Source organism: Carcharodon carcharias, chromosome 18, assembly GCF_017639515.1.
Source record: "Carcharodon carcharias isolate sCarCar2 chromosome 18, sCarCar2.pri, whole genome shotgun sequence".
NCBI classification, from domain to species: domain Eukaryota; kingdom Metazoa; phylum Chordata; class Chondrichthyes; order Lamniformes; family Lamnidae; genus Carcharodon; species Carcharodon carcharias.
In genome coordinates this window covers 76,467,739-76,489,699 of record NC_054484.1, presented here as the reverse complement: position 1 = coordinate 76,489,699, position 21,961 = coordinate 76,467,739, and the positions used below count along the sequence as shown (strand labels likewise).

Genomic DNA, 21,961 nt, shown 5'->3' with positions numbered 1-21,961 from the left:
TGAGTTCTGTTGAAGGGTCATGAGGACTCAAAACGTCAACTCTTTTCTTCTCCGCCGATGCTGCCAGACCTGCTGAGTTTTTCCAGGTAATTCTGTTTTTGTTTTGTTCATCTGTATTCCCACTTGACTTTGAGTATTCTGCAGAGACACTGTTGGTGGGGATTCTCCAGTGATCAGAGACTTTGGAAGGTAGCCCAAGTCTCACTGCCATATAGAAAGTTGGTGACTAAAGCTTTTGCCCTCTTACGAAGATCTCTATTGTCAAAGACCCGCTTGTGCAATTTTTGGAAGGTGCAGCAGCACAGCCAATTTGGTGCTGGATCTCCCCTTTGATGGTGACCTTTTGAGAAAGGTAGCTCCCAGGATCTGGGAAGTGTTCAAAACTTCTTAAATTCTCCCCATCAATAACAACAGTTGGAGGTGTGGATGCTTGAATGGAGGAGGGCTGGTGGAGGATTTTGGTCTTGCTGATGTTGATTGAGGGATTAACCCTTTTGTATGCAGAGTTGAAGAGTTTGAGGATGGCCTGAAAGTCGTTTGCAGTGTGGGCCACAACTCTGCAGTTGTTGGCATATTTTAAGTCAAGGCTCTCAGCTTGTTGAGGTTGAAAAGCTTCTCATTGAATCGAAACTCATATTATGAGCGCCTGTGAAAATTGGTCATGAATGAGTTCCATGACCAGGCTGAGGTAAATAGTGAAGAGATGGTGCAATAATACATCCTTCTTTGATGCCTGTCCATATGTGAAAGGACTTGGTCTCTAATCCATTGCAAAGGACGGTTGCTGTGATGCAATCATACAGAGTGGATAGTAACAAATTTTGCTGGTCACCCAATCTCTAGAGGACTTTCCAAAATGCTTCACAGGTGATGGAGTCAAAGGCCTTTAACAGATCAAGAAAGGCCATGTAGAGTTCTAGTTATTCAAAATACTTGCGAACTACATGTAAATGTTAACATTGTGAAACCCATATGGTCTGTAAAGGTGGACTGAATATATTTGTGGCTGAAAAAAATAGCATATTAAACCACTTGATTTATATTAGAAATTTGTGGCAGAACTTGGTACAGCCATCATCAACAGCATGAAAAATAAGGGGCCTTAATAATTCCTAACAAAGTAGGGGATTTTCAAATGACACTTTAAAAGTAATGCATTGAAAATATTCCCCTACACTTATTTTCTTTAAGACAGCATTGTTGGGTGTCTTAATTATAGTGTCTCAAATATTGGGTGTCAGCTTTAAAGTATGTTTTAAACAATAGTCTTCTGCTCATCCCTTACAGTTTGGCAAAATTTATATATATATTTTTAAAAAGGCAAAGAAAGCACTGCCTCTACCCAAGACCTTCCAGTTTGTATCTTGTGATAATGATAACTAGGGATGGTGCTTAACAAATGTCCATACCCAATTTAAGCAATACAGCTGAAAGAATTGTTCTTGTTGATTCAGTTTAACGTTTTTTGAACGTGTTAGTTTAAATCCTTTTGATGCAGATTTGGTATTATTACTGAGGGATTTGGTTGGGAGATTTACTGAGTCTTATAGCTGAATTAATGCGTTTTGAGATAGATTTAACAATTCAAGACACTTCGGTGATGTTGCTGTTTGAACTGTGTATGATTATTTAGGTCAGACATGGTGGTAGCTCTTGCCAGTTAGTTTCCAGACATTAGGTCATCAGCATGATTATTGAAACAGAGACTCAAACAAGAAAACAAAGGAATAGGCAACGTAGCATAAGAAGGATGACAGCATTTTCCCATTCTTGCAGTCATTTTCTCCCCTGGTTTAAGGTACAGTAGTGGTTTGTTCTTTGGCATGGTTTTGTGGGAATTGTTGTGGTGCCTGCATGCCATTGTCCTGTAACGGTCCTCAGCAAAGCAAGGGTTAACATGGGACTGGAGAATAGCACCGCCCATGGTATGATGTATAGCGTTACATGGTAATGGACTGAGAGAACAGCTTACAGAGAACACTCTGGAAGCAGCTACCTGCATGATGAACAGCACCATGTATGACAGTAATCTGGGATCTGTAAATAGTTCAAGACTACCAATAAAGGGTTCATGTTTAAACATACAAGTCCCAAAATCTCATCAATGAGCCACAACAGCTGATCACCCATAGTACAACATGGCTGGCAGTGGTAGGAGCTCCTAAAATATATACAGCAGCGGTTATATGAAAGGTGGCATCATTTTAAGCAATGAATCCAGAACAATATCCCAAGGTAAGCAAAACTAAAAACAACTGAAGGCGAACCAGAGAGACATGCACCTAAGAAGAAAACTTGAAGAAACAATTGAAGAACCTTTGCTACAAACTTAGTAGTTGAGCAATCCACCAGGGTGAGTAGAAGCCTATTGCAAGACCCATGTGTAATGCAGAGTAAAAATGGAAAAACAACCAGGTCAACTCACAAAGGTGGGTGAGCAGAAATACAAAAGTTGCAAGATCCTGAGCGATGCTGAGTTAAGACACTTAGTTAGATCGCAAGATGGTGCACAATTCTACAAAAATTGCAAGACCCTGAGTGATGCAGTGTAAAGAACAGTTTCGAGACAGTGGGCAAAAATGATAAAAAGCTGTATTTACTCTATAGAATAGGTGGCAGTCCCAACGCTCAGCAAATCCATAGAGAAACTGAAAGACAGCTGCAGTAAAAAAAGGAAAAAGCCTGCAGAGTTTAGGAGAAAGGGAGAACTTTTCAGTTGGGGTCCTGGCTTCTTATATAGAAGAAAAAATTGCTGCAGTTTAAAATTTTTTTAAAAAGGCCCATGATCAGGGTGATCCCAAAAAAGCGTAAGAGAAACACACAGACAGAACCGATGGCTGCAGACAGCCCTCAGAGGAAAGAATCCCTTAGAAAAGACGTGCTTCTACCTTGAAAGTTTAGAAGTGTAAAAAAAGTCCCACAATTGCTGGAGAGCCTACCAAAACTGAAAAGGGCGCAGGAAACTCAAAGCACAGAAAGCTGACAGCCACAGAGTGAAAATAACGGTTACTTCACTGACAGTCTTAAAGCAGTAACGACATTTAAAGTGATAACTACAGGCCATGGACAGCAAATTAGAAGAGCCAGATGTATTTCTGCTATGGAAAGGGCTAAACCAGACCCAAAAATGGGCGTCTTGGAGAAGATAATTTTTAGTGTATAGGAGAAGTACAAGATTAAATAAGGAATCAGAAAAAGTACAATTTGATGAGTTTTTATTCATGTTTGGTTTATTTGCTGGTGAAGTACTCTATAGCCAACGTACAATTCCATTGGTGAGATATTAATATGCTTCAACAGATATTTTAAAGTCCAAGTTATGGAGAAGGTCTAACACACCATACAACATTGAGGGTGACGAGATCCCTGAGAGAAAGCAGTTTCTAATAAAGCACCAAGGGCAACAAAAGTCCCCAGAGAGAGGGCAACTCCCGATAAAGGTGCTGAGTGCAGCAACAGGTTCAAGAGAAAGGGCAAAAAAGAAACCCTGGAGTGACAGAGCCAAAAGACCCCAGAATGAGTGCAACAAGAGACTCCAGAGAGAGGCCAACAAAAGACTCCAGAACGAGGGTGACAGACAACCCCAGAGAGAGGGAGCCAGAAGACCCCAGGGCAAGGGAGGGAGACGGCAGTGTGGAGTGTGCAGATGGATCTGTATGAAGGAAAGCTCAGAAGAAGCAAAAGGTGCCAAATATAAATGAAGCTGTCCTACAGGAAAATGTTCACATCAGAGCAGAACTAGAAGATTTGAAGTGCAAGGTTCAAGTTGAGTATATACCTCTGAAAATGCATGATAAACCAAAGTCTTCAATGAACCAAGCTGTTGAGATCTGAATAAACAAATTTCAGAGATGACACAAAGGTATCAGAAGGAAATAATGATCCTCAATTCCACAGTTGGCAAATCAAAACAGGAGTTGGCAAAACTCAACCAGATGTACAGCCAGGCAGGTAGAAAAGGCATTCAAAGAGGTTGTAAGAACGGTCTACAGAGAACACTCTGGAAGCAGCTACCTGCATGATGAATAGCATCATGCATGACAGTAACCTGGGATCTGTAATTAGTTAAAGACTACCAATAAAGGGTTCATGTTTAAACGGACAAGTCTCAAGAACTCATCAATGAGCTACAACAGTCGATCACCCATAGTACAACAGGCATCAACCACTTCCCAAGTGGACATTACACCCGTGTGAGCTAAAACATGGAATAATTTATCTTCGAAGGTGTCACATGGGAACCTGATCACATCCTCACCTGACATTCACGCTGTCATCAGGTGTCAGTAAACATCAGAAAGGAAGAGGAGCTGTAGTGCATTTTTCCCTTGCCCAGCGCAGAAGTGCTGAAGATATTTTAGCACATTGCTGTTGCTCTTACTAAGGCAATTTATTTGTTTCCCAGTTTAAAACAGCTTAGCTACCCAGATATTCTCAAAGAACTGGGCACCTATATTTTAATAGATTTGATTGAAGGTTATGAAATATTAAAGAGACTAGATTGTGTAGTGAACACTATTCTGTAGTGCTTCGAAAGAGAGCAGGACCTGCTACCAACTAGGGCAAAGATAACCATGTAAAAGAGGTAGCCCCTTATAATATAAATCAGAGTCAATGAGATCTCCTGAAATAGTTTTAATTGCCTAAACAGGGTAGGAGAGGAGTTTTCCAGATTTTTCTGTCTAATGGCCTAGGTTTTTATTCTGGCAATGACTTGGCTCCAAGTGGGTAGAGGCTGTCTGTATCGTGATGCAAATCAGATCTATATAGGCCAGGTTTGACAAATCAATATTTTTTTCATGTTATTTCTGTATATTTTTGATTACCACAAGAGAGATCAAGGATTAAAACAGGGACCTTCCTGGTCTAGTTAAAACTTGCCTTTATCAATTGAGCCTTTACACTTTGATCCTCTTTTCAAAGAATACTCCCACATGTGCATGAGTGAGAATACATATGAACAGTATTGTCAATATTGTCTTTTCTTAGCAATAAAATGTATGTGGCCGGTTTGCAAAATCCTTGTCAATTATCTTGTTTATTTTTATAAAATCTTGCTTCATTAAAAACATAATAACAAAGTGCATTTACATTTTAGAATTAGACTGTTGATCCTCATCTCTGTAAATGCTAATTTGTTAATTTGTTGAGCGCTCCATATTAAGTGACTTCTGGAGTCAGCAAAAACTTCATATGCCCCTTTTATTTGTTACTGAGAAATGGAATGTTTCAGAATGAATTAGTAGATGTGCTGCAGCATAACTCTTTATTTAATCAGTTTATCTGTGTCTCACTGATATTGCAGTAACATAATGGAAAAAACCTTTTTTGTGAGTGTGGAATAGTGACAATGAAACCCTTTCTCCAAAGAAATCAGTCTTTTTTTCTATAATGAAATCTGGAAAAAAGTTGTTTTGGTTTCTTTTTCTAGAAGTTCTTGTGTCCTGTGGCTTCTGTCAATGCAAGACCACAGAGTGAGACTGGAATTTGTTCTGAGCAAAAGAGGTTGAAGCTGGAGCCAACAAAGCACCAGAGGGAGTTGATGTTCAACATTTTCCAGTTTGGTGAAGCAATGCAAATGGATTTAGGCTATGGCACAGCTGGAGACAGAAAATGGTGACTGTGGCAATGACTGCAGCCCAGATAATTCTCTTCCACTAACAGCTGGATTTTGGCGAGCTGGTGCTGAGGCTGTTAGTAAAGAGCACAGCAGCTTTGCTTTTTCTGTGTATTTTCACCTGGTCTTGTCCTTCACTGTAGCACTAATGTCACATGCCAATACTTTAGGTCCATGCTTTAGGTATTGGCTTGTTGGCTTTGGAGAGGCAGGAATTAAAGAACACATAAAATGAAGATGATAGTACACTTACCTTGGAGCTGAATCATTCAAAGGACCCAGTCAGCAAAATGTCAAACAAATCAAAAGTGGCAAGTGCTCACATCAGTTCCACCTCCTAGATTATAGCCATGAAAATGACAGCCAACACCAGGGTTCAAATGCAGAATTGTCGCATATCGCAAATGCACTGGTGCTGAAAATAACACTAGCATGAAATCCCTTGGAAAATGTTAATTAGACTTTAAAATATAATTAGGTACACATGTTCTGTCAGGGAAGAGAATCTGTAAAATATCACTCTCTCTTGGTCCTGAGCTAATTTAAATAGATGTTCAGGTGGCTGACACTGGCCATCACACATCACAGAGTAAGACATGAATTCATTCCCCACCATGCCTGCTTTTCATCTCTTTTTAAATTCTATACCACTCCTTGACCAAGAAAAGGACATAAACCTCTGCTAATGCATTCATCAAGAGAGATATATGGCTTGTGTTTAGATTTACCCTCCTGTGCTAATAATAAGGCACCTAGCCACCACTGCACAGTATGTTCTTTGTAAGCATGCAAGAATTAAAAGTTTATTCTGTACTTGAAAGGAACAAATGTAGGTTCAATACCTGGACGCTGGACAGTGACAGTGGTCAGTCCGGACATATTCTCTCCAGCTTTATACCAGATGTTGTTGGGGTTCAGCAGCCATTCCTCCACATGACAATAGTATTTCCCACTATCATCAACATCAGCTTTTAGTAAGACTAAAGTGTAATGCCCACTTAAAGCTTTTTCAGCTTGCAGTCTCTCCTTTCTCTTGTCTCTTCCTAACCAGTCCTTATACTCGACCACATAGTCACGGTTTGATATCAGGATGAGTTTATCATCTTTCTCCAGTGATTTCTGAACGTACCATTGCACGGAGAATTGCGAGTCTGGTCTTGTTTGATTCGTGATGATACAATCTAAATGAATGTTGTCATTTTCTTTTACTACAATGTTCCTTTTTATTTGGTTGACTTTTAATCTACAATCTGTAAGGAAAAAATTGATTAGTCACATGCAGGACAATGGTAAACACAAAATAAAAACACATTTTATTAATATTTTCCTCTTTTTTTTCTCTCTCAGATATTCTAGTAACCATAGTGACCCAGATTTTGCAGTCAGTGGTAAAGTGATGACATCGACCATTGACCTCTAAGAAAGCTCCCCACGACGATCGAGCAATCTCTGTGGCGTGGATTTCCCCTTTCCAGATATTAATTTGAATCTGGCACCAAGTCAAGGGAATCTCCAGGTGCCCAGAAACAGTCAGCTCATCAAGCAGAGTAATCAGCCAGTCACACTGAAGTAGACAGTAGAGACAGCAAACTAGCAGGTAAAATGCACTGATTATTCTTCACTTTTTAAATATCTTTTTAGAGAGAATGAAATAAATGATTGAGACATACATGTGGGATTAAGGTAGAAGCTGAGCTATCGTAAACAGGCTTTTAGAAATGTTAAAAATGTGGATTTTTTTTTAACTGTAATGGAGAAATTTGGCATTCAGCAAATATAACATTAGTTTATCAGGGCCTGAAAGATAGTTCAGTAATAATTATGAATTTAGTATGCCATGAAAACCCAGTTACACCATGTTCAAAAAGGTGCAACTTTTTTCAAGGGTTTTTACAGCAGATCTAATAGCGTAAAAGGGCAAGTTCTTGTCAGTTCTGTGATTTCTAATTGTTTGTAGTCTGGGGGTACTTCATACTGCACATTTTGGACAAGCAAGGAGTTACTGACAGCAACTTCTGGATTTTCACTTTTAACTGCGCATATACAGACTCCAGGTGTCGCTGCCAGTTTCAGAGGGAGTAATGATGGTGAATTCTGACAGTTTTGCTGTTATTACTGCTGCAAAATCCAAGCCATCTTCCTCTACAACTGGAGTAAGCACTTCTCCACAAGTTGAGCTGTAAGGCAATTTACTTCCAAGCAAGACACTATTTTCTTCTCTAACTCTTCTGCACCCTCCTCTCTGTCTGTTACAGCATTGCAGTGAGATAACCCATGTAACAGATGAGTCAACATCAAGTAAAACTATTTATAAAATAACGTAACTGTGGTCACATTGGACCATCAGACAAGTATGTGACTCAAATTCATAATCACAGGTCTTCAAAACAGACATCTTAACCATACCACTACAGGAACTGCATTGTCTGTCTTTTTTCTGAGTCGATGAACTAATTGAGAGGAGTGTGAGTCATATGAATAACTGTTTCACCATGGAAAAATTAAGGAGATTATTCAGTGACGAGCAAGATAATTTAGAGTATGCTAAGGTTTAGCGTGACTCCATCTGGCCAGCAACAAAGATAGCTACGAAACTTGGCTGAGAAACAGAAAAAAAGATGCTTCTCTGTTCCAGTTTTTAATTTTCACTGGAATAATTTGGCATTGATGCTGTTTCTGCTTTGCAATATTCATTGAGGCCATCAATGTGATGTACAACAGGTATTATATCCAAAAAGCTGCTGTGTTTGTATCCTTTTTGTGCAAATCTGTACTACATTAATATTTAATCAAAGCACTTACATATTAACATGCCAACTGTAATGTTACTCCTGCTGGTAATTTAAAAATAACTTGCAGATTGCAAGTTCCTCAGATTGCATCGTAACATGAAAAGAAACTTTGTAATGAAACCATTCTTGTTTGCAAACTGGTTTCTGGGAAATGAATCACTGTATGATATAGGAAGATTTATAATGAAGTATTGTGTAAAAACAACAATAATTTCCTCTCAGAAAAAAGTTGTATGTTGAAAACTGTGTTGCAGGATTAATGGCTGTAGGTCTAGCAACCTTTTGCTGACATTGATGCCAAAATTCCATGGGCGTTCTGTCACTCTCCACTATAACTTAAGCAGCAGTCTAATGAATGCTCTACAATGTGGACCAAGGCCCAGAAATGACAGTTTTTACAGGGCCTTGTTGAAAGTGGAACCCCTGCTCACGACCACCAAGGCTTGTGCAGCAATCAGGTACAGGGACTCCCACACAGGAGTTCACACTCTCCTGGTCTCAAGGGAGCATTGGATAATTGGTTCTTTTGGCAGGGAGCAGCATTCCAGCTCATTCACACAAATGGGGCCCACCTAGTTTTCCAGGCCTGTGTTACGGTCTGGACTTCTGAAGAATTCTAAGCAATTTTAGTTGTTCCCTATAAAGGCTATCAATGGACCCAGGTAAGATGGATTTCCCAATGGTCCTGGACACCCCTAAACTGCAATTTGTAGCATCTTCCCTGACCCTATGGCAGCATCTGACATGTGTCCTTATTACCACAGCTGACTTACATAATTATTTAAATTAAATGACCTCAATTCCCATGAACTTTGGTGGGATCAATACCAAAGGTCATAGACAGGTGAAGCATGCACTAACGCTGGACTGTTGGGCCCTGAGTTTTCAGGCCCATTATGCCTAAAAACACACCAGTATGGACCTGGTATGTGGAAAAAAACAGTTGCTCTAAGCAACGGCTATTTTAAAAAAGATGATGATTTGACATTATTGAAAAAAGCAAACATTACATTACTGATATGCCACCAGTATGTCATTCACTTTAAACTAGCTGAGTGCTGACTATATTCCCCAGTGTTGTACATGAGCTGGCAACCAAATCAAGAAGACTAAAACTGCACAGACGGCAGCTCCCAGACAAAAGGATTTAGAGAGCTCTGTGTGGTACTCACAGGCTTTGGAGAAGCACAATATATCTACTATATGCATTGATTAATGGAGCTGAGTGGATAAGGCGTACATTAATGGATAATATGTTACCGTACTACACTGATGTTCATCAAATAAATGTCAGTGCTGTTCAGCTAGCAAATGCTTCCACTTCAAGGGCTGCTGTGGCATCCCTCAAATGGTATGAAATGTAAAATGGATCAATTATTTCTGATTTTTTTTAAACAATGCCTTTTACCTTCTCACTTTCACATCATTTCTGTTTGCAGTTTCCAGCAGGGTATCATTATAGATAGATGCTAGACCAATTTGCCACACATTGCCTACTTGGAACACTTAAATGTATGCCTCAATTTAGACAAAAGCTAGTATTGTCATGATGAATAGATGTAGATAAATTAATAGCTTGTTTGGAATTACAGATGATTAACTAAAAATTAAGTAAGAAAGAGAATGAAAAATATAAAGAAAACAATGCTTTGTTATTTCTATTGCTGCACATTAATTAATATGTGAATTATGCCAATACAGAAGAGCTTTTATTGTTGAACCTTAAAAAGGGAGGAAAATATTGGTAGGCATCATCGCCACTAGGTTTTTAAATGTTTCTAAATGCCCATAGAATTCATCTCTCACAAACAAGCATGTGCATACAGAAACTACAACTAGATACAGAATGACAAAAATAATAACACACAGGATTACATATTGACGCCAAAATTCCATGGGCATTCTGTCACTCTCCACTGAAACTTAAGCAGCAGTCTAAGGAAAGCTCTGCAGTGTGTACCAGGGCCCAGAAAAGGCAGTTTTTACAAGGCCTTGTTGAGAGGAGAGTCTCTTCCCATGACCACGAAGGCTTGTTATCAGGTACAGGGGCTCCCACACAGGAGTTCACACTCTCCTGGTCTCGACGGAACATTGGATAATTGGTACTTTTGACTTGGAGCACCATTCCAGCTCAATCAAACAAATGGGGCCCCACCTGGTTTTCCAGGCCTGTGTTATGGTTTGGACTTCTGACTATAACACAACTATACATAAAGATACACGCACACACACAGAGGCACACACACACACACACACACACACACACACACACACACACACACACACACACACACACACAGAGCTGTATTTTATGCTCTCCCGCCAGCGGGTTTGAAGGCTGGAATGGGGGGAACAAAAAATCTAGCAGTGTCCTTCCCACCGCCTTCTCACCCACTACTCACCTGTTTGACACTTTACAGGGACTGGAGAGGAGGCCAATTAATGGCCACTTGAGGACCTCATCCCGCCATCACTAGTGTTTTACACCAGCCTTAGCTGCGCGGGCTGATGGTGAACAAAGGGGCGCCTCCTTTGCGGGTCCCCTGGGCTCATCAAAGGCACCTCCAAGGTCATCCACCCTTTTAACCCTCCGCCTGGCCTCTTGAACCCAGTCCTCCAGCCTCCTCAGCATCTCTTGCTGGGGCAGGTTGGCAGGACTTGGTGAGACCCCTGACTCCGGACTCATCTGGGCTCCTTGTTGTGGTGGAACTGTCTGTAGTCTCAGTAGTGGCCACCACTCCAGGTTGCACTGCTGGGACTACAGAGCTGCTGTCCATCTGATTGGCTGGCAGCTCTGTAAGGTGGGACCTTCTCCCAAGATAGGGGCAAAAGTTCCTCTCCTTAAAGCAACTAACATTTACATTACTGCTGTCGGGATTGTGAGTGGATTCCCTCCCAACTTTTTAGCCCGGGGTAGGTGGGGGCAGTCGTGCTGGGACCACAGCACCCTGTAAAATCTAGCCCATAAAGTAACAAACACACAAGTACAGATAGCTCTGCAAACATGTCAAAAGAAATCATAGACACAGATATTGACAGAATTATATGACTGCACATAGACACATTTTGAAAATGAGCAGACTTCTTTGTATTTTTACCATAACCACCTTATTATTATTTATTTGCTCCATTTTGGCTCTTGCCCCCACCCTTTTCTATTTCCTGTCTATCGATTTAGCTTTGAAGAAAATGTACTTGGGACAGTATTAACCCAGATTTCTGTTCCTGCTGCTACTTTTATATTTTTTGATCCAACATTTATAGTATCCCAATTGTTTGTCAATGTGTGAATTAAACAGATGGAATTAGTCAGGGTCTTTATTTTTAAGAGACAAAAGTAACTTTCAACAATGATTTTGAAACAACCAGAATCTGGATGTCCCAAGAACTCCTGAAATATCAGAACTAGCAGGTGAAAGGGTTAATGATCTTTGAAAATGGACCATTAATAGACCAATCTGTATTCCAAATTACAACACCCTGTTGGCTACTAACAGAGCAATAGATTAAATACACCAATTATATTATCAAGGGAAAACTAAATAAAAGGTTTTTTTCAGTCCAAGCGAGACAATCTATGCTGGGTAAAACATAGTATTAGATGTTGTCATTCAAATCCTGCTTGACAAAATTCTGCTAAGAAACGTTATTTTATTCTTTTCAGCTGGGCAATCATTAAAGCTGATGTGCGATATTTTGGACAATTAATAAGAAAAATATGGTAAGTGATTAGCAACTGATTTAGGGTGGCAAAGGCACGTTAATGCACAAGAAGCTGAATGCACATTTTAAGAAGGAAAATGACTCCAACCCAGGCTGCGAAATTCAATTAGGCCCCTAAGCAGATCCAGGGATTGTGATGTGCGATTAACCTATGCCCATTGCTTCCAATGCAGGCAGCAAGCAAACTTTGTGCTGCCTGCTCATTAGCATCATTGTAGTGCAGCCAGCACTAAGCACATTGTTAAGGGGCTGCACACCTGAGTAGGGTGTGCAAATTCATGAGAGACCAGCACTGCTTAAAGTTTGTCTGCACTACTTAACTGTATTCCAGCTGTAGCAGGTGCTGGAAGTGACTGGAGAACAGTAGACGGGATCATCCCAGATTTGCCTGGTGGCTGTAATGGTGACTTCCCAAACACGTTGCATTAATTATGTATTTCTGGGAAACACACTGTTTCCATGGCAAGCAGGCTCCGATTCGCCCACCATGCCATTATCTCGCCGCTCACCTCTCAATGCTTCCAGCCCAGGACGGCTGCAAATAAGACATCGCTTCGAAAGGCAAGAAGACAGCAGCCCCCGGGTCTAGTGACCCGTCCCTCGGGTGTCTTTTGGACGCAGTGGAGGCCTGCTGTGATGTCCTCTACCCCAGCTCTGGCTGCAGGGTGGGCAGCAACATTACCACTCCGGCTTGGTAGGCAATGGCAGTGGTGATCAGTGCCAATGATGCACAGAAGAGGTTGGCCATCCAATGCAGATAGAGGATGAATGATCTCATCCATGCAGCAAGGGTATGGCAACCATCTCATCACTCTAAACTCACACACTCAAGCCCATCACACATTCACTGGCATCTCACTCACTGCCAGCTCAAGGGACATCACCACTCACTCTTTCACACACACCCTCACATCCCCATCTGGCCTCATCTGCTCTTTAGACTGCCTCTGCAGCCCGCACCATCTTGAGGCCACATGAACAGATCTTGTGGTTTCCATCAAACCCTGGAACAGCCTTCTTCTTCAGAACAGCTTCCCTTGCCTGAGGCTCCTTCTACCCCTTCCCAAAGCAAGCCCTTACCCTGCAGCCATGCAAAGCCACCCCCGCCTTCGGCTGCTCTGGTAGGTAGAGACCTGCCCGTGAGCCCCCCCTAAAAGCGATGTGGTGGTGTCTGTGAAGCCTGGCGCTGATGACAGAGTGCTGACCAAAGCAAGGTAGGCAAACAAACCTTGATGTCCCGAGCGAAGTGCAGCTGGCCAAGTGCACGTCACTTATGTGCAGCTGTGAAAGACGTCAGTGTGCAATCATGCCGACGTGGGTGGACGATCCAGCAGGTAGGGGTGGGGGGGGGGGGATGAGTCTGACGGGCTGGCCTTATAATGATATGCAGATGTATTACAATGAGGTTCCTGACGTCTGACGGCAGGAAGTGCGCCATTGATGGGCTGAGTGGACGATCGCAAACTGGCCTTCTCACCATATTGTCTGCTTATGCCACTGAGCACACCCAATGCCAGCAAGCACAAATGATTCCAGCTAGTGTCTGTGTATGAAAGGCTCCGAAAAATAGCACAACGGGACAAGGAGAGATTTTCTGACACAGCATAGAGGTCTTGGTGCAGAAGATGGAGAGAAGGAGAGAAATCCTCTATCCACAGGGGATTAGAGGACCCTCCAGACAGATACTGCAACGGTAATGGTAGCAGATAACTCTTGAGATCAATACCAGCAACGTAGCTCAGGATGCAGTGCAGCATGAAGTTCAGTGACCACACCTGAATGGCCAAGGTCAGTGAATACATCTTCAAAAGCCAAATCCCAATGAATAAAGCACTAGCCTCACACACTGCTCCATTCACCACCACCTCCTTCACTCACCTACCAACAATCGCTATCACCCAACAATCTCTATTACCCAAGACTCATACCTCACATTCATAGCTTCACCTCACCCTCACACACTAAGCATTGCTGCAAATAAATACCTCTCAGCCTGCACACGCTGCGAGCTATTCAACCTCACCAGTCATATAATTGAAATACATTATACCACACCCACTAACACACTTCTCTCTCTCTTGTAGGCCAAGGTGATGCACAACCGCAGGCAGCAGCAGCTAACCAGTGGGGGACAGGCATGGCTGTCCTCACCTGTTGAGGAGATTGTGTTTACCATCATTGGACAGGCCATGACTGAAACCAAAGACAACATTAGGTTCATAACTAATTCCCCTTCTCACAACCCACTTCCCCTTTACTCCACAATCACTTCTGGTTTACTAGCTGCAGCTGGTATAACAATGCATCTCTTGCTTTCCCGTGTTCCCCTCACCTCAACCTAAATCTTGTGTCTTTCTCCTTTCAGATACCCAGGAACTGCCACCTGGCCAGACAGTGGTGCTGGAGCAAGAGGTGGAGGAGGAAGAAGAGAGTGACGATGAAGAAACATCATCACTCACTCTCACACCTGCAGACACCAAATCAAATACTGATACTCTGCGTAGTTTAAAGGGTGGCTTAAAGGAGGAATCTGCATCTTATGGGTTAATGGGCATGAATGGGCTGCAGTCAGGGCAGAGGGAAAGGATTGCATGTCGCCAGCTTGGAGGAGGGCAAGGTCATCCAGGAGTTCTGCTATAGAGGATTTTGATGGTGTAAAGTACAGGAAAAAGCTGATGGATATGCACACAGAAATATTTGTTGCATTGGCAGACTTGCCAGAAAGTCTGCTGTCATTGTCAGGGGGCAAGGAGGAGTCCAGCACCAATGAGGATTTGCGCAGGGATTGGAGTCTATCCTTTCTAGCAGAAAGTGGTGATCCACTCCATTAACAGACTTGCAAACTTGCATCACAAGCAGAAAGTCACCCAGCATCTGAATGTTGCAGTGGAAGCTCAGACAGCTGTCATTATGGCTGTGGATACAAGTATTCAAACGGGCTTCTATGTTTCGCAGCAACACAGTATTCTTTCCACCAACACATTACTAGGATCGTTGAGATGCCAACCCAGTGAAGCAGCAGAGGGTCCATGGAGCATGAACCTGTTGTTCTCTCTCAGGACGGCAACATTTATCCTTTATCTTGCCACTCTGCCAGTGCCCTTACTATTGCCTGTCAGCCAGCCTGCCCAGACTGCTGCTGCCAATGCGAAGGCGGTGCAGTCCAAACCAAGTCTTCTAGACACACGTGATCATCCTGCAAGGCCATCTACAGTTTCCTCCAACTGAAAGTCAGCAGTCTTCCACCAACCATTGCAGCCACAATGGTAGCACTGCATAGGAGCACTAGAACAGGCAAAGGAAAAGGAAATGCACAAGTCCACTTTTGTATGCAATATGGCATGGTATAATTTATTAAGATGATTTGGAATGTTTCTTTGTGGTGGCTTTTATTTTAGTTTTATGACCAAGAGAATGCTGTAATGGTCAACTCCAATGGGGCATAAGGGACTTTTGGTGAGTGGGGAATGGGGGTTACATTCACTGGTACTTCAGTCAGATGAGCCGATCAAGGAAAGCACGGTTGGAGTGGGGATGCATTTGTTGCCTCCTTGCTTTCTCCTCCTCCTCAGCCACTTGCCGTATAACTGGTGGCAAAGTCTGTGCCCTCATGATGGCAAAATTGTGCAGGATGCAGAGCACCATGACAAATCATAAGATGCTTGGCGAGTACTTCAGATTGCTCCAGAGCAGTCCAGCCACAAGAAGAGTTGCTTAAATGCCTGGCAGTCTTTTTGATGACATTTGGTGATCAGTGGATAGTCATCATCATCCAGCAAAAGAAAAGAGAGAAAAGCAAAAAAAATGTTGTTTTTAAAATTTTGCATTTTTAGAATCTCAAACAACAATTAAAACCTGAAAGAATGAGACTATATGCTCATAATAGTTTAATTTCTAGTGCAGGTGAGGTTGTTTGGCTATAATTAAGGCTTATCACATTGCTAAAAGGACACATAACTGACATGGACAATATTTAACTTTCTTGGATTTGTATCTACTGTGCAAGTACAGTAACTTCAGGTTATTCAATGCATTTGAATGGCAAGGCTGACAGAGAGATGCTGTTTTTATGAAACTAACAGTGAAATGGCACAACTGAGACAGCAACTTTTGGATTTTTGCTTTAACCAAACATCTACCTTTTTCTGAAGCTGCTGTAGCATTTGCATATAACAGTGAATACCTCACCATTATTTTGACAGCAAATTACGGCCCTTTAAGACATGCTAGAAGTGTTTTTTTTCAATTATAAATTCAGGTTGTCAGTAGTGGGATGCACCAAGAATAGGTGCCTACAAGAAAATAAATATCCGGGAGGCAAGTAAAATTAGGTGGTCAGGTTTTTATTGAGTTGATGTTTGTCAATCATATGAACTGCTTTGAGCTTTTCTAGGGATTCAGGGCAGTCAAACAGGAAAATCAATATTACAATTAATGTTCCTCAGTTTTTACACAGTAGTGATAATTCTTAATGCAGCATTTCGAGCAGGACTGAAATGAATTCATTCTTTTATCTTCACATCACTGCCCATTTCTTTTAACTTTTATTAACTCAGGGCAAGTAGTCCTAAGTGGACACATGATTAACCTGCCAGGATTGCAATTGCAGAACTTATCTGCAATGAAATACTAGAATTAATAGAAATGTGTTTGATTTCCCAGTGGTGAACTGTTGAGAGTTCCTGCGTGTCAATGTGGTAATCACGTAGCTCAGATCAGGTCATCTCCTTATCTAGCAATCTCCATTCCTGAGAAGATGTTTAGTGTCTACAGGATTCCTCTGTACTTGCTAACCAAATTCTAGCAAAAACACAACAATCTAGTGGCAACAGAAGATTGAAGTAACTATAAGTGTTTAAAACCTGCAACTAAAATGTCAATTAAGTTAAATTAATCATATATATTTAAGAATTTATGTTGCAACTGAAAGCCTAACATAAAAAAAATGCCACATGGCAATCTGAAAGGCTCGACCGGCAAAAATCAGAAACTGGAATTATATGTAGAACTACATAATTATGGTCATTAAAAGAGATTAGGAGGAAATCAGCCTGAGATTAGTAAGAAGTGCATCAGCAGCTGAATTCCATTTTTTTCCAGAAATTGCATCGATCAGCAATGCCATGGAATATCAATTAATAATTTGCAGATTTATCTTAATCCTTTCTAGCATTCAGATTGGTCTTTGGCAAGCAGGTGAATATTAATTTATGATCACTCTGATGGCTGCCAGGGCCCTTTCACACGCGAGAAGCAAGTACTGAGTTTTGGTCCCCACCCTAATAGTGTTCCACTTTACTGCAGGCCATTCCCTGGCCAGCTTGTGCTTCAGTCTCCAAACCCAAAGTGCTCTCCATTCCTTGCCTACTAGTGTTCATCTCCCTGCCCAGTCTTTCACGCTCCACACCAACCTCACCCTACACTCCCTGGTTTATTTGTAAAATACTGTCAACCATGAAAAGAAATGAAAACGGTTCCATAAAAATAATGCAAAGAAAATGGCTTCTTTTAATATACTTTTGACAAAAATAGATTTACATACAAACAGCTACCATTTCTTCATGGGGAAGTATTAGTGCCAGTTTCCAGCTGATGTTACTTTTAACAGCTTTCCTTAATACTTATTTCACAAAGCATAATTACTATTACAAGGTCCCTTCCAGATCTTATTTCTAGTTTCTTTGAGCTCTCTCAGTACTCAAATTTTGGATTCCAGCTCCCGGTCCCAGACCCAGTCTCCCTCCTGACCTTCATGCTTCCTTCAAGCTTCCCAGGCCATGAGCCCCAGCGGCCACACTGTTTAAAGTCATAGCTTCCCAGTTTGGCTCATATGTTATGCATCAACCTGTGGATGTTCCAGTACTAGTCGAGGCAATTACTCTGTATACAATGTTAGAGCAATAAAAAGTCCACACAGTCTACTCTAGCTCAAGTACACACCACTCCCTTCAGCTCAAGCTCCATCATAAACCATCCCAACCCCCATCTTGCTTCCTCTGAAACCAAATATGCAGGGGAGATGAGAATAATTTCAGGGATGAGGAACTTCGGTAAAGTGAACAGATTGGAGAATCTGGAGGCTATTCTCCTTGAAGAAGAGAAGTTTAAGAGGAGATTTGATAGAGATATTCAAAATCATGAGGGGTCAGATCAGAGTACATAGGGAGAAACTGCTCCCCTAGGCAGAAGGATCAAGAACTAAAAGACACTCATTTAAGGGGATTGTCAAAAGAAGCAACGGCAACATAAGGAAAAGCATTTTACACAGCAAGTGGAAGCAGTTTCAATTATGGTTTTCAAAAAGAGAATTAACTATTATCTGAAAAGAAAAAATTGCAGGGCTATAAGGGAAAAGCAGGGGACTAGGACTAGGTGAGTCACTCTTTCAGAAACCTGGCACAGACACGATAGGCTGAATAGCCTCCTACTGTGCTGTAACCATTCTATGGTTCTAAGGTCATTTGTATGACATTTTGAAGATTGCAGAAATACAGGTTGATATCCATCCCTAATGGTTCAATTAATCTTTCCAGTGAGTAGTTGTGCCATACAGAACAGGAAGACCCCAGGCTGAATTCTCAGTCAATGCTCAATTAGTAAGAGTTGCAGTAAATTGGCCCTAATGTCCTTCTAGATAAAACTAGCTAGACAATCGACTTGACTGTGCTGTCTCTAAAGCCAAATACTCATCAACATTCACTATAAAAGCTCACACATGAATAATGGGCATGTTACTAAAGACTGTCTTTGAAACTGCAGCACAAGAAAGAGTCAATGCCCACAGTGAGAACATTAGCAAGTAATTTTGAAAGGAACAAAACAGTTTTGGGAATTCCACATATGTATTTTTGCGGAGAATCTGGCAAACACAGGAATTTCCATATAAACTGGAAAACTGCATTATCTAGAGCTGTTATTGTGACTTCTAACAATTATGAGGCCAAATTTTCAAATGGCCAAGGGGGGAGTGGGGGGAAACGAGGCACTAGAGATGGATGGGCCCACAATTTCCTCCAGGCTTCTGGGCCTTTTCCATTCCAGAAGGATGTTGGACAAGCAGTCTGATAATTTAGCGACAGTGGACGATTTGAAAGAGGTGGTGCTAAGGTAGTGTTGGGTGTTGTCAACGTACATATCAAAACTAACACTATTTTTGGAAGATGTCGCTAAGGACAGTCCCACCCAGCTGGATGACAGTGGGGAGGCATTGGAGAAGAATGGTGTGATCAACCATGTTGAGAAGGACAAGGAGGGATAGTTTATCTTTGTCACAGACACGTCAGAAGTATTTAATGGAGTTAACAGGGTTCTTGCCTACTGGTTAGAGAGCTGGCAATGGCAGATCAAGGACCCTGGTGGCAGAAGTCACAACCATGGACAGCTACTGGCCAGAGGCTGGCAGCTCTTCATTGTTCAGCAGCCCCATTAGGGAGGCGATGGCTACTGCCGGCACTAGACCCACAAGGCCTAGTATCACAAAGGACCCAGGCACAGGTTAGTGATGGTGGTGGGTGGGTGGGCGGTTGGGGGGTGGGTAGAGGTTTGGCTGCGAGTGGAGGTGGTAGCGCACAGCAAACCACCACCCTCCACCCATCCACCCCTTCCTGACGCTGGGTCCCTCAATCAGGCAGAGTGCCTTCAAAGGAGGGACCCCCCCCCCAGGAGCCCACAAAGGGGGTTTACTTTTTGGGCTCCCCACATGGCGAGTCCCCTGCCTGTGGCTGGGTGAATACCAGCGGCAGTGGATCGAGGCCCTTAAGTGGGCATTAATTGTCCACTTAAGGGCCTCAATTGGCAGCGGGGCAGGAGGCTGTCCATGGGCTTTCCTGCCACAGACTTAATTGGAGAAAGCGTGGGAAGGCGGCAGTGTTCCCACCCATCATTCTCCTGTCTGATTAAATGCGCTCCCCCCCACCAAACTCCCCAGGGGGAGGGCATTAAATTGCCCATAGGATGTAATTTGTATCCTATGATAAAGCTGTCTTGGTACAGTAGCGTGGGCAGAAACCTAATTGGAGGGATGCAAACATGGAGTTCTGGGAAAGATGGGCATGGATTTGGAAGGTGACAACATGTTCAAGGACTTGGGGAGGAAAGTGAGGTTGGAGATGGGCAGTAGTTTGCAAGGATGGCAGAAGAAGTCAAGGATCTTTTTTTTTTTAGGAGGTATTGACGGCAGATTCGAAAGAGACTGAGACTGTACCTGAAGAGAGAGAACTGTTAACAAAATCAAATAATATGGGGACCAGGAGGTGGGTTTCGTGGACCAGATGAGCTCAGATAGGCCATGAGGGGAGGTAGGAGAGAGACTAGAGAAAGATGTGAGCTTAAGGCTAGGACAGAGGGGGATCTTTAGAGGAAGTTTGGCCTGGTGGGATAGTGGAAGGGAGGGAAATGGCTGATTAGATAGTTTCATGTTTAATGAAGTCAATGATTTCTTTGCACTTGTTGCACTGCTACATCACTGCATCTTACACAGTTTTTTTGTGCAAAACTGATGATAATTTATTAGAAATATATAAAAAAAGCCTTTCATAATAATTTTCAACTCTACTTCCTAAATGAGATGATTATCCAATAGAAGTGCAAAGCAGTGTACCACAATTTTGGGTCAAAATCCTGGAACTCCCTTCTTTATAGCACTGTGGGTGTACTTACACCACATGGACTGCAGCGGTTCAAGAAGGCAGCTCACCACCACCTTCTCAAGGGCAACTAGGAATGGGCAATAAATGCTGGCCCAGCCAGCAAAGTCCACATCCTGTGAATGAATAATAAAAATAAAAAAAATTCTGTTTGGGTAGTGATTTTAAGTTAATCTGTATACGTAAGGCATTATAAAAGTTGAAATGAAAACTTGCCACCATTTCCTGCTGTTTGCACACCATTCCTCAGACTCCATTAGTGTTCAGCCTAAGTGCCTTTCTGTACAGTCTTTAGGGATCAGAACCAAAATTCTACAGAGTGCTGGAAACACTAATGATTTGTGCTGTCAAGACTGAAACAAGACCTTGCCCCCGAGTGAGGGAGGAATTAAACAAAGTGTTGTGTCCATTGTTCTGTTCAAGATAACTGGGGAAAATGATATCTGTTAATAAGTGTCAAGTAACCTGATCTTAGGTAGAATGATGATCAGTATGGAAATTGCAAATTTAATATTAATAGTTTAGAAATAATTTATAAGATATGAAAAAAATATTTTTAATTAAATGCTCAATTCAGATTCTATTTTAATTTACAACAGAAAATGTGAGTAACTCATAGCAGGACAGGCTGTAAATGTGGAGAGAACAGGTAAGTTAACATTTCGGGTATGGATCCTTCATCAGAACTAAAAGATATGACAAATAAACAACATTGGTAGCCCTCTCGCCACTGAGTCGGAAGGTTGTGGGTTAAACCTTTGGTTAAGCATGTAATCTAGCCTGATACTTCAGTTCAGTATGAGGGAGTGCTGCACCGTTGGCGATGCCGTCTTTTGGTTCAGATCTTAAACCGAGGCCCTGTCCACCCTCAAGTGGCTATAAAAGATTCCATGGCACTATTCACAGAAGAACAGGACTTCTTCCAATGCCCTGACCAATATTTATCCTTCACCCTATGCCCAAAATATATAATATGGTCGTTACCTTATTTCAGTTTGTGGGGGCTTTTTGTTTGCAAATTGGCTGCTGCATTTCCTATATTACAGCAGTCATGTCTTGTGTGTGAAGAGTTATCAGAAGCACATGATGTTGATGTAACTATGAATATAATGACACATGCCTAAGTAATGGAGATCTGGAGAGAGAAGTCCAAGCTCATGCAGAGTTCCCAAAATGTACATTGA

General features: G+C 42.0%; 1 protein-coding gene across 1 annotated transcript in view; it reads right to left on the bottom strand.

Moving 5' to 3' along the window:
• The window catches only part of LOC121290839 (immunoglobulin superfamily member 3-like), a 191,575-nt gene that overhangs the window by 15,164 nt on the left and 154,450 nt on the right, over positions 1-21,961 (bottom strand). The window contains exon 7 of the mRNA XM_041211828.1: positions 6,460-6,867. Within this exon, the coding sequence (XP_041067762.1) occupies positions 6,460-6,867 (408 nt within the window). The remainder of the gene's footprint in view (positions 1-6,459; positions 6,868-21,961) is intronic.